This window comes from Hypomesus transpacificus, chromosome 25 (genome assembly GCF_021917145.1).
Source record: "Hypomesus transpacificus isolate Combined female chromosome 25, fHypTra1, whole genome shotgun sequence".
Taxonomy (NCBI): Eukaryota; Metazoa; Chordata; class Actinopteri; order Osmeriformes; family Osmeridae; genus Hypomesus; species Hypomesus transpacificus.
Window position 1 is genome coordinate 2,918,733 of NC_061084.1, and position 12,743 is coordinate 2,931,475.

The 12,743-nt window shown below is 41.0% G+C and overlaps 1 protein-coding gene across 7 annotated transcripts in view; it reads left to right on the top strand.

Annotated features, from left to right (window-relative positions):
• Positions 1-12,743, top strand: part of alpk1 (alpha-kinase 1) — a 54,663-nt gene that overhangs the window by 192 nt on the left and 41,728 nt on the right. For 4 of the 7 annotated variants that reach the window (XR_006958329.1, XM_047049145.1, XM_047049146.1 and 1 more), the window contains exons 2-4: positions 132-276; positions 491-645; positions 737-935. Coding sequence is in view for 4 of the 7 variants with exons in the window: in XM_047049145.1 (XP_046905101.1) it covers positions 171-276; positions 491-645; positions 737-935 (460 nt within the window). In the remaining 3 variants the exon portion in view is untranslated. Of the gene's footprint in view, positions 1-131; positions 277-490; positions 646-736; positions 936-12,743 lie in introns of those variants that run through there. The other 3 variants (XM_047049147.1, XM_047049149.1, XM_047049150.1) reach the window with 3 other exon arrangements.

Below are 12,743 nucleotides of genomic sequence, written 5' to 3' on the forward strand. Positions count from 1 at the left end.
TCAATCGACGTGTTTAGGAATGGCTGTGAACGGATAAAATAAGCTACTATCTCAAGTCTCGACTTTGGTTCATGCCATGCATGACCAATATTCTTTACTAACAGCCAACGCATACTACTTTTTTTTATAAGGCCTGTGCTACTTGAATAGTTTGAAAAAACAATTGAACCATGGACAATCGGGAGATTGGACTCTTGCTGGAAGAGTGCCGAATGGCAGCAGGACAGACAATGGCACCCACTGCGGAAGCAAAGCTGAATTACAGGAAGTACAAAGGTCAGCCAACAGAGGGCAATGGTTTTGTCTTTTATCGATTAACCTCAGAAACTATTCAATCTGTGCCCCCAGCCCCCAGCGCATTAATTTGTATGGTGTATTTATGATGCATATATTCTAGCTTTTTGTTATTTTCAAACCATCACAAAATATTTCAAAATGCTTTAGGAATGCTTTGCTTTCTCATGTTTCACCACTGTATCAATACTCTTAGGGTCTCTAACTGTAGAACTGAGCTCCCTGCTTCAGGAGGCTGTGGATATGAATTGGCCCTTTGTGCCAGAGCGATGGCAGTACAAGCATTCAGTCAGCTCCCAGGACCAGGTCAACCTCAAAGATCTCATCAGTGAACATCTACCTCAGTTATTGGTAATGATGGCTCATTTGTACATATTACAACCTAACAATATAACATATACATTTTTTATCTAAGTTGAATGTTTTTTTTATGCTTCTATAGGCTCTCCTTAAGGCAGCCATATTGGTAGAAGAAGCCAAGTTGGCAGTTTCTGTGGTCTTCCTAGTGGACCGGTTTCTGTATTGGGCAGATCACTCTAGTTCTCTTTTAAAGATCACCAAGGAAGTCCACCGACACCACCCAGGGACACCTATTGCCCCACAGCTGGTCATTCGGCAAGCAAGGGTCTACCTCAATTTGGGTCAGTTCAACTTGTATTCAGGTTCTGGCTGTAACTATTTATCTATGTATAATAATATGCTACTAGGTATATTCCTTAATGAACAGTATAGTATTTTTGATGCTGATTAGGGTTGCAAACTTTCCATGGGAAGTTAAGATGGGGATTTTAGGAAATATTTCAAGTTGGAAACTTAACAGAATTAAAAGGAATTCATTGAAAATTTGGGGTAATACATACAAACTATATCATAAACATAAATATAAACATTTTGTTTGGTCATAAGCAGACGTGTGCAAACTAATACACATTTTAAAAACATTTTATATTTTAATATTTATGTGAGTATAACTTTAATATAATATTGAATTGAAAATAAAGTAGTTTGACTACTTCTTTGGACTCCAATGCAGGTACTGTCGTGGAGCTCTGCCTAATAGGGGCCAGACCACCGCTCATTTTCCCCAAATTGGGTTGAAATCCAGGGCCCGGTTTTTCAAAAGTAATCCACTGGGATTTTGGATAACGGATTGGATCAAATCTTGAAAATGTGTTTTTCAAAAGAAAAAACGGATTATATAATCAGATTAAATCAAGTAATCCAATCTTGGTTTTGATCCAAATCAAACCTTTAGTTTGGGTTTTTCAGAACTTTTTTGTAGGATTTGGATCACTTTGATCCCAGAAATCTGGATTAAATTGATCCCATCGGACGGGTGGATTCAGCGTGGATTTCATGGCCAAAATGTAATGAAGACGTCAATTTATCAAATAATACTATATTTGGATCATGCCGTATCTGACAAGATATCCTATTTATTCATAAGGTTTTATTTTATTTGTACATCCATCAGGCTACAGTGATTAGGTAGGCTTTAACGTATTCAGCCTTTCAGTTTAGGCCTACAGCAAAGTAGAAAGAGTTTGGCCTCATAAAATAATCCCCCAAACAGCTGTCAAAATTGACAAAAAACAATAAATTTTATTCTGTCACTAATTGATATATATATTCATCACAATCGAAATTATTTGTGTTTTTAGAATATTTATTAGTGATGCATGCAATGATTACAGAATAACCAAATAAATGCAAAAATGGCAATCACTGATTTTTGAAATCCAAAACAAATCCAAATCAGAAATATAGCTGCAAGCAGCAATGCGGGTTCCTATGCAAAATGGCAAAATATTATAAAAATGTATAATGTAGAAGGTCAAGAGTTGGACAACAATAGATCAAATTGACTTCATGTTTGGCCAACAACTATAGGCCGAGTGGGGTTTTGAACTCATGAGCATCAGGTTACAAGTCAGTCTCTCTATAATCTCTGCTACACACCAACTGTTGAGATTGTATTGATAGAAATGGCACACTATTACCTTTGGTCAGCTTTGGGACAAAGGTTAAGAAACAGTTGACATTTCAATGTCAAATTGCATGACATTGCACATGGTACTACTTCAGAATGATGTCATCTTGAACCGAATAGGGTTTGAAAACCATCAGTCAAAATGATATTTGATTTATTCACACAAAGATATTGAGGCAATGTGGACAGTTACATAAATACACCCCTTTCAGACATTTTGTATTGCATTTCTCATTCCATTTCACCCTATATAAAAACACACCTGCCTGCACACTATCACATCCATGCCGTTTACCTCCCTCCCAGCGCAAGTCACGTCACAACAGAAATGCTGTAAATTGCCTCCCTCAATCAAAACACGTTGATCACATTGCTGTTTCCCGAATTTCTCCAAGATGATCTGAAGACTGCTCTCCAGAATCACAATCAATGTACAATCAAGAAAACCCTCATTGGCACTAGGTCTATGGCACAGATCATGATCAACTCATTGCAAATATTAATATACAGTAGTGATGTGTCGTTCGTGAACGATTCGTTCATTTTGAACGAATCCTTATAAGGACTCGGGAGTAACGAGTCCTCTCAACGAGTGATTCGTTCATTTCCCGACTAGGTCTTTCTACGAGTCTTTGGATCATTTTTCACGTGACCTGCATAGGCTCTGTAGCTAGAGGAAACGAACGATTCGTTCCTTTCCCGACTCGGTCTTTCTACGAGTCTTTGGATCATTTTTCACGTGACCTGTATAGGCTGTAGCAAGAGGAAACGAACAATTCGTTCCTTTCCCGACTCGGTCTTTCTACGAGTCTTTGGATCATTTTTCACGTGACCTGCATAGGCTCTGTAGCTAGAGGAAACGAATGATTAGTTCCTTCCCCGACTCGGTCTTTCTACGAGTCTTTGGATCCTTTTTTCACGTGACCCGCATTGTATTTTTTAGTAGAGGAAACAGTTTCCTTATTCACTTTCGCGTGGCCGCTGTTTTAGTAAGACGTGAATGAATGATATTCGCTCAAGTCATCATACTGACTGGTTTTGTTATTTTCACTTTACATTTACACTTACAGTTTAGTGCAGTGTAATTGTTTGACGTGATAATTAAATGCTAGTGTGATAATACATGACCAAATCATACAAACTCATGATACATTATTTTAATGCAGGAATTTATTTTGAAATAGTATTTGTCATGCACTAACCTACAGTGGACGTGTAGGGGCTATACGTCCTTTGCAGTGGACGTATAGCCCCCAACCCCCCCCCCCCCCCCTCCTGAAATGAACAAATGACTCGAAAAAAGATTCGTTCATTTTACTGAACGAGATTCAAAGAACCGAATCAGTAAAAAGAACCGAACTTCCCATCACTAATATGCAGTGGTCGACTCTCACTTCCCATTAAACCACACAACATGCACTCTCAGGGTGACCAACAAGATTATTTTAACTAACAAACAACAATATTACAAACATCTAACTGAACGGACGCAACAACTGAAATCCCTTGCATAGCTGTTGTAACCAAACTATTTTCCACAAGTCATGGCGTTTTTTGACATGCCGCACTGCATGCTGGGTACCCAAGAGCGCTGACGTTGATGATCTAGCTGTGCTCCGACTGCGTGATATGACGAAATGCTAGTGACGCGCTAAGGTCTCGGAGTCTCCTGAAATGGAACGCGTCTTTCTGCCTTGAAGCTGCGTGCGCATCATCATCAAGACCCCATGTATATGTCAAGATAACATCCAAGCTAACAATTTCACCAAATCTGACTGCAGCTTTGTATACCATATGTACTGTGTTATGGTTGTTTGAGTTAAACAACTTGCTTAATGAATTAAATGGCTGTTAAATGTCAAATCCAACTATAAATGTATAAAAGAGAGTTCCAATCAAATCTGAATAATTTTTAAACCTAGAGGTTTAAAAGACAACTTTTGCCTAAACTGACATGCACCAACTCAGAGAACTGAGTTTCAACATCCATTTACACATTTAGTCTACATTTTTTACTCTACTCTTAAGGCATAACTATGTTTAACTAAATGTCTGCACCTCTCTGTCACCAATTGTCTCTGGAGTGGGGGGTGGGGGCTTCACAGAGTGTCTACAGGTGTAAACAAGTTAAATGTAAGACTTTTAAGACCTTTTAATACCACTTCCAATTGAAATTAAAGACCAGCTTTACGATGGAAATATAAATCAAATTGGAAATATACAGTTATCTTCCCAAAAACTGATGTCTGTTCAATATGAACAGCATGGTAAAATGACAACAATCGGTTGAGTTTAAAAACATTGACTAAATGTGTGTAATGCGAAAGGATAACAGAAAAATGTAAATTATATTTTTTATTACACAATGGTGGAGCAGAAACTAGCAATTCCATGAATCCCATGAAAACAAAGGCAAATGTGTTGAACTGATGTGGAGCACAAATCATCCAAGAAGCAGTACTTCTCTTGAGTGGTTTTTATTCAGATGACTAATCATTGGATTCAGGTCAAAAGACTATAACTTGAACTGGTTTCATTACTTTAGACACTAAAAGTCAGCAGCTTGGCATGCTGGGACATGGAAAGGATTAAACATTTCGACTTTCATCAAAGTAAAAAATGCTGGTTTGTCCTTTTTCATCAATGTCCTCAAAAAAGCAGTCTGCAGAGCTACTGTGTCTGTGGGGTGACTGTGTCTCTGAAGGGCTGGCAGGCAGGGGCAAGCAGGGCCTGCAGGCAGTCAGGGCAGGCCAGCTGGATGAAGCTGTCCAGTGGTCAGGGCCGAAGAGAAGCTGTCCAGCTAGAGAGGGGTAGTCCAGCAAGGGATCTAATTTTCTCTCAGCATCCTCTGTTGAACTCTGTTGAGCAGGCCTCTGCATGACCCTCCAGACCTGTAAAAGTGAAGAAAGGATCCATGTCAGTTGTGAAAAATGAAGCTTTTTACATCTACACTTGACATAAACTACAATTTTGACTGTGAAATGCAGTGGCATTACTTGAACTTGAATCCAATTGTGTTGAACTGATGGAGACCCGGCCATGCAAAGTCACTCAAAACATTTGGCTCGATTCCAGGCTCTGGCAAGAGTATTTAGCTCTAAACTGGTCAATATACACATCTGACCAAAGACCAGCTCGACCTTTGCCTGTAAACAGTGATTCTGACTGTCAGAGACCTTTAAATAGGCTGACGAGTGAAACTAGCTTGGCTAACGTAGGTCGCTTTCTCAGGAAAATGACAAATGAAATAGGCTTGTTTTGAAAGATCCTATATACTGGCTATCTTCAGCAGGCTCTTGTTTACAAAAAGCAGCCCTCCCTGACGTTTTAGGAGTAAAATTGAGTGAAGGACAATATTGTTTACACACTGCCAGTGAGCGAGCAGAGTCTGTCTCTAAGGCCAAGTCAAAACAATGTACCCCCGGGACGCAGTCTCACTTTCCACAAATCACAAAAATAATCAGAGCATCTGGCTAAAAGCACAATTCCCACATCTCCTATAGGCTGCCCTTCTTGACATTTTTGGTGTCGACCGAACTGTAAAATGGTGAACTTATGAACATGACGCAACCAAAACATGGCTGCCGCCTAAGCCTATGTGGTCTCCCTGGCGCATAGGCTTATTACAAAGACTTTCACGAGCCAAATCAAAATTCTGAGCCGACAGGTCTGTGGGGAATTGCTTGTTCCCATAAAAGCTGCCCTCCTCTACCTTTTTGATGAATTCGCCGAGATGCTACATGTTTCACTAATTACACAGGGAGAAAAGCTAGCAACTTTTCGAGTTCGGTTTTCCGTCACTTCAAACTCACGATCTAAAGGTCTCAAAGTGCTCAAACCTTCACCATCATTCAAGAGTAGTGTACTTTCACGAACCCAATCATTGATTCTAGCTTAAAATGTGTAAAAATAGGACTTACCGAACGTGGCTGCCTCCAGCATGGCTATAAGGCAATTCAGTTGAAAACAACAATGACCGCCGAAAAAGAATTTATATTCGTAACGGCGAGCTGCGATTGGAAGCAAAATGAGGGTGAGGGTGGGGCTTGGTCAGCAAACCATTTCCAGAAAGGATGTGTGTGCGTCTCGCCAAGCTCGCGCGTGTGTCAGTAGGTTGACCACCTGTCCCTCTTTTCGCTGTATAGCACAGCATTTTTTATATGCGACCTGCGGAACAAGGGGTGAAAATTATGTGCGACACAACACAAAGCGGGACAGGTGGTCACCCTAGTGTCAAGGGGCAGGATGAGTCTGTGAGAATTTGGAGCGTGCACACTGTGGAGCAATTCAATTGAATTCAATCATATATAACATACCAAGGTGAAATTGTTTATGGTACTAGAGATTGATGTAATCTTGAACCCTATTAGGTTTGAAAAACAATCAGTCAAAATTATATTTGATTTATTAACAAAACAAATATTGAGGCAATTTGGACATTTACATAAATACACTTCTTTCAGCCATTTTGTATTGCATTTCTTATTCCATGTCACCCTATGTAAAGACATGTATTCTACACATCTGGAACTAATTTCAAGTCGATTGGGTCTATGGTTTATGAGTAGAAGGGTTTTGAAGGTTGTACCAAATTGGGACAATTCAAGAACATTCATAAGTACATTTACATTACATTACATTTATTCATTTAGCAGACACTTTTATCCAAAGCGACTTCCAAGAGAGAGCTTTACAAAGTGCATAGGTCACTGATAATAACAACAAGATAGCCCCACAGCATTGCGGGTAGTCAAAAACAAGAAGTACATATTGTGAACAACCAAAAAACAGTGCTAAAGGGAAGAAACCATAAGAGCATGTAGTTAAACAAGTTAAAATTACACAACATTAATCTCAAAGTGCAGGTGTACCTGTAGGAAAGCAATCAAAAATAGGAATAACTAAAACAGAATACAACAGTTTAAATCAGCTACCACTAACCAACAAGAGCAACAGTCTAAGCAAGAGTCATTGCGATCCTTGAGGAAACTAGCGTTGGGTTCAGCAAACCATTCCTAAGTACCATTGTACTCCCGGAACAAGTGCGTCTTGAGCCTTCTCTTGAAGGTGGAGAGACAGTCCGTGTCTCTGATGGAGGTGGGGAGTTGATTCCACCACTGGGGTGCCAGGCAGGAGAAGAGCTTGTGCTGGGACCGGGCGGTCTTGAGAGGTGGGACCACCAGGCGGTTGTCTGAAGAAGATCGTAGGTGGCGGGTGGGGGTGTAAGGCTGCAGGAGAGACTTTATGTAGTCGGTCGCAGTCCCGTTCACTGCTCGGAAGGTCAGTACCAGGGTCTTGAATCTGATGCGGGCCGTTATGGGTAGCCAGTGGAGGGAGATGAGGAGCGGGGTAACGTGGGAGCGTCTGGGTAGATTGTAGACCAGGCTACAAGTCGCTATAAGTCTGACAATATGGGTCCTTGAGGCTTTTTTGTTCCCCATGAGAAATAAGGCATGTATACAAATTTTCAGGCATTTTGGATTAACGGGGCGCTGGGGAAATCACGTAGACTTTGGGTGTGTTTTATAGCGCCACCTATGTGCGCACATGGGCCACTAGCCGCCTGGGAGTAATGAGTGACCTGTTGTATCATTGGGCCAAATTGGAAAAAATCGGGTCCAGGACTTTTTGAGCTGTTTGGCCATTTAGCGGAGAAATATAATAATAATAGGAATACTAATTAAAACAATAGGTTCCCTCTTACCGGAGGAACCCTAAATATAGCTGCAAGCAGCAATCAAAGGGGCCAAGCATCATTCGATATGGAAATTCAGTAGCTAAAGAAGCAAAGCAAAACTTTTCATTAAAAACGTTCATGTAATTTTGAGACAAAATGTGCTGGCTAGATGTAGCAGCGTTATATCTACAAAGCACAATAAATCTCTCTCTTCTTGAGTACAAAATGTCCTGAGAATGAAACGTTATCGTTACCATTATGATTATACTGCTAGACAGCTACTGTGGCATACCTGGCTTCGCTAAACAGATAATCAAGCGTCACGACATGCTTGATGACTGTGGCTGGATTGATCCTACGACCTTGCGTTTCAAAGGAGCACGTCTTATCCCAGTGAGCTATTCTGGCTGCTGGGAAATCCTGTGTTTGGTTGCTTCATAAAAAAAAGGAAGACGTTTCTCCCGTGGCGATCTTTGTCAGATTTGACCCAAGAATAAACAGCTGTAATTCAGTCATATTTTGACATAACAAGGTGATTGTGTTAGGAAGATGATTACATGACATGCTCGTGATGACATAATAAAAGTTTCGTCTCCATACGGTAAACCGTCGCAGACACAAGGCCTCACGTCCGCTTTGGCATGCTCTTTGTCAAAATCGTTTGCGCTTTACTCATGAACGGTTTGACTCATTGATAAAATTATGATAACTTTATCGGCATGGTCTGAAGATGAACGGCCTAGGAGGAGTTTGGAAAAGTTGGCATTTCTTAAAATACAAATGACGGAAAAACCATCATGACGACAATGACGTCACAGGGTTCAATCCAATCTTCTGCATCCATGGAATCCAATGATACCTCAATTAAGAAAAAACGGTCTCTTGGTTCAAAAGTTGTGGGCGTAAACGCACCTCCAACTTTGACGCCTTGGTGGCTCTATAGAGCTTCAGGGATCGACATGAAACTTTGCTGACGATAATCAGGAGACCGTTCCAAATCAGTGTGCCAAATTTCAAAACTTCGCACCAATCGCTATGCATAATAATAATAATAATAAAACTAACAAAAACAATAGGTGCCACAGCAGCTTCACTGCTGCTTGGCCCCTAATAATAATAATAAGTAGAAACCCTCTAGGTGGCTTCGCCGCTTCGCGGCATGGCCACCAATTACTTTCACTAGACAATGTTTTACCAATTGAAAAAGCGGCTATGTTTGTTTGTTTTACATAGAGCTCCAAAAACCTTTGGTCAAATCAGCCCAAAAAATTTGATTGCGCCCAAGCGCGTTTGCACTAAGCGTGGAAGTCCCTATAACTAGCATCACATCAGGGACAGAAGTTGCATGCATTAGCAGGGCGCTCGCTGGTGGCGTATACGGGACCGGTTCTGGTGGGCCGGTCTGGATCAAAGTCCAGGGCCTATTTTACTCCCAGTCCGTCCCTGACAGTAGGCTACATGGACGGAGGAATTTTATGTCTTATCATCAAGCCGCATCGACAATTCCCACGCCTTCTGCAAAGTGTGTCACACCGATTTTAGTATCGCACACGGTGGGAAAAATGATGTTCGGCAGCACATGAAATGACAACGGCACAGTCGCGCTGTGGAGGCCCACAAGGGCGATTTCGAGCTTTGCAACTATGAGACGGTGCCAGACACCGTGTTACAGAGTGAACTGAAAATTGCACAATGTTACAATAAAAAGAAAACATGAATAAGTCCCATTATTACCCCCCGCCCCAAAAGAAAATCCCGGATTTTGGTCCTCCAATGTTGATAGGTAAGGTGGGAACACAGCCTGTTACACCTGAAATGGGACAATTTGATCATACCTCTGCCTTCTACTATCGAGGGATGGGAGGCCGACCTGAAAAGGTGGCCTCAAATAACGTACACTAGCACGGTGAAGCGATGAATAACCTGAAAAGCTCTGAGTCTTATCAGTAGCTAGCTACCTCCACAGCAATAAAGTTGGTCACGTTTTAATAAAGGAGGTGGGACACAACCTTGTCTACCTTAAAGCAGACATCGAGCCTAGTCAGAGCCTCAAAGTCCCACATCACCGGTCCTGGGTTTTAGTTTTATCGTCAGGTGAAATAGAAACGGCTGGGTGCTCAAGTGTTGCTGGACCAAGACACTACTAACCCACAAAAATTCCTATATGAAACAATAATACAATAACAATATGAACAACGAACAATAATAATAACACTACAAATGACAACATATGTTTTAAAAACAAACCAGTTTTAGTTAAATTACAGTTGAAATTACTTAAGAAAGAATTACTGTTGACGGCTGGCTGGGACTAATGCTGGGGACACACTACAGGATAATCGGGCCGATTTCGCCCCTTCCGACAATCCTTGGTAACGTCCCGATTATCTTGGTGGTTCTATTGATTATTTTATCAGATGTTCCCTTGGTGTGAGGTGTGTCAAGAGTGACCAAATCTGCTCGGAAGGACGTCGGAGGCGCCCCGATCGCGAATCCTAAATATTCAACATGGTGACTATTTGCAATCAGAAATCCTGATGTTTGGGGGGAACCCCGAGGACAAAACCCCGAGTTTATCACATGAAACAAAACAATATCCACTCAGAAAGCAAGCTGAGAGAAGACAGATGCATTACAAACGGAGTCACGGCGCAACACAAAGTTAAATGGAATTGATTTGTGGCAACAGCAAACCCTTTTCTTTTTTCCGTGAATTTTCTGTGAAAATAATTCCTAACACTATCATTGCAATTTCTTTCTGCATATAGTCCGCCATGCTTATTCTTAAGTCTCGACAGCTTTTGCAAGATTTCTTGTATTAACAGTCGGGACACTGGTTGGAAATCTGTTTGTGTGTGGTGTGCTGTCTTTGTCAAATCATGGCACACCACACACTGTAGGAGTAAAACGGCTAAATCTAGGATTTTTTGTCCTCATGTTTGTGGTCTCTCACATTTTGAAAATCTTATAAGGTTAAAAAAATGTTTTAGTGTGTCCCCTGCATTACGTATAGCAGGGTTCATACACATTTTGACCAATAGATTTCCATGACTTTTCCATGCCTTTTCAATGACTTTAAACCAAATTTCCATGACCAAACTTTTTGTGAAATCTTGGGTTATACGTTAAAAAGTTGTATTACACGGCTGTTCCTAATACTGTAGAATGCTCCATTCACTTAAATGGGGCTTCCCAACGTTCTGCGGTGAACAATTTTTTTACATTTGAACTTTGCTATGCATATTTGACCGCTGTCAAGGGAAGTGTCCTTTTTGCCTCGGATTCGCATCTTTCGTAGCACTCCGCAAGCAGTCCGGTAACTTTTTAACCCCAGCGTACTCCGTTGCTTAGCGACGTCAGCTGATTTGAAGCCTAAAGAATGTTCAAAGTCTATGAAGTTCAACGTCGAACTATTTTTCTGCTGATCAACACTACGAACGGTAACAAATAAATTGTAAAAAGACACTGTGTTAAGTTATTTTTTTGGCAAGTAGCCGTGTAATAAGCGGCATAATGTATAGAACGCCGGTCATATTCGGGAAAATAAACCCCTTCAGCCCACATTACCTCCGCAGTTAGGACTGCTGCTAGGCGTAGCAGTGGACCTCGCTGTGGTGAGAAAGCCGGTGATGGGTGCTGCTGTAGCTTTGCTAGCAGCACCCATCACCGGGCGCTCTGATGTTTGCTACCTTTGGAATGGCTAGTTAAAGCCGCCTCTCCCATGTTTGAAATGTCGAATGATTTTCCACCACACAACCGACATTTTGCTCGTCCCGGGTCTTTGTCTGTTTAATGTATCTTTCCATTTGTAGCCAAGCATCGTTAAAGCTACACTTTCCTGGCATTTTGAATTATCCCTCGCGCTTCTCTGAGTTACTGTTGCTATGGCCATCTAACTTTTTAGTTAGTATGAGAGCGTATGCCTGCTTATATTTTGAACGTATTTCTTTTAAACGCATGTGAATTATTTAAAACTCAGCGTAAATGAACAACATGAAAATATGATTATAACAACTTTCCAAGACTTTTCCAAAACTTTTGGGATTTAATTTTTTTCAAGCACTTTTCCAGGCCTGGAAATAACCATTTTAAAATTCCATGACTTTTCCAGGTTTTCCATGACCGTACGAACCCTGGTATAGCCAGAGCCTGTTTAAGGAGAGCCTTGCCACTCCCTATTAAAGTCCATATGGCAGGTTAATGTTTCCAACAAATTTGCGCCATTTGCTTGTTGGTAATAAACATTTAAACTGTTATCCATTGTATTTGATGTTGTTGGGTGTCACAAAACGCAATATAATACAAAAAAGTAGCAACTTTTTGCAATGATTTTTCTTTCCCCCACAATGCATTGCATGACGTCACGTTGGGGAGACAACAGACAAAAGTCTGCTTTGAGACCATTGCAATCGATTAGAAAAAACACTTGGCTAGTACATGAGAATGTCTAATATGGGCTCTCGTACCATCAAAACATGGGACATCTAATTGGAATGGTTTTTACATTGTCGGGGAAAATATTTAATTTGGGATGATCTTGGGGGGATTCAACAGATGAGACTGGCAAGTTAGCCCATAGCTAGCCCATAGCTAGCATGATGTCTTGTGATAGAGCTACGTTTACCCGGTAGTCTATCTGAACTACAACGACATAATTGTCCGGGACAAGTGGATTTGTAGGGAAAGTGGAAGAGAATGTACTTGCCCCACTGGACAAGTTTAAACAAAAAAAAACTAAAATGGCATGTTACCTGCAATGGCCAGCTTGCAAATACTGAGGAT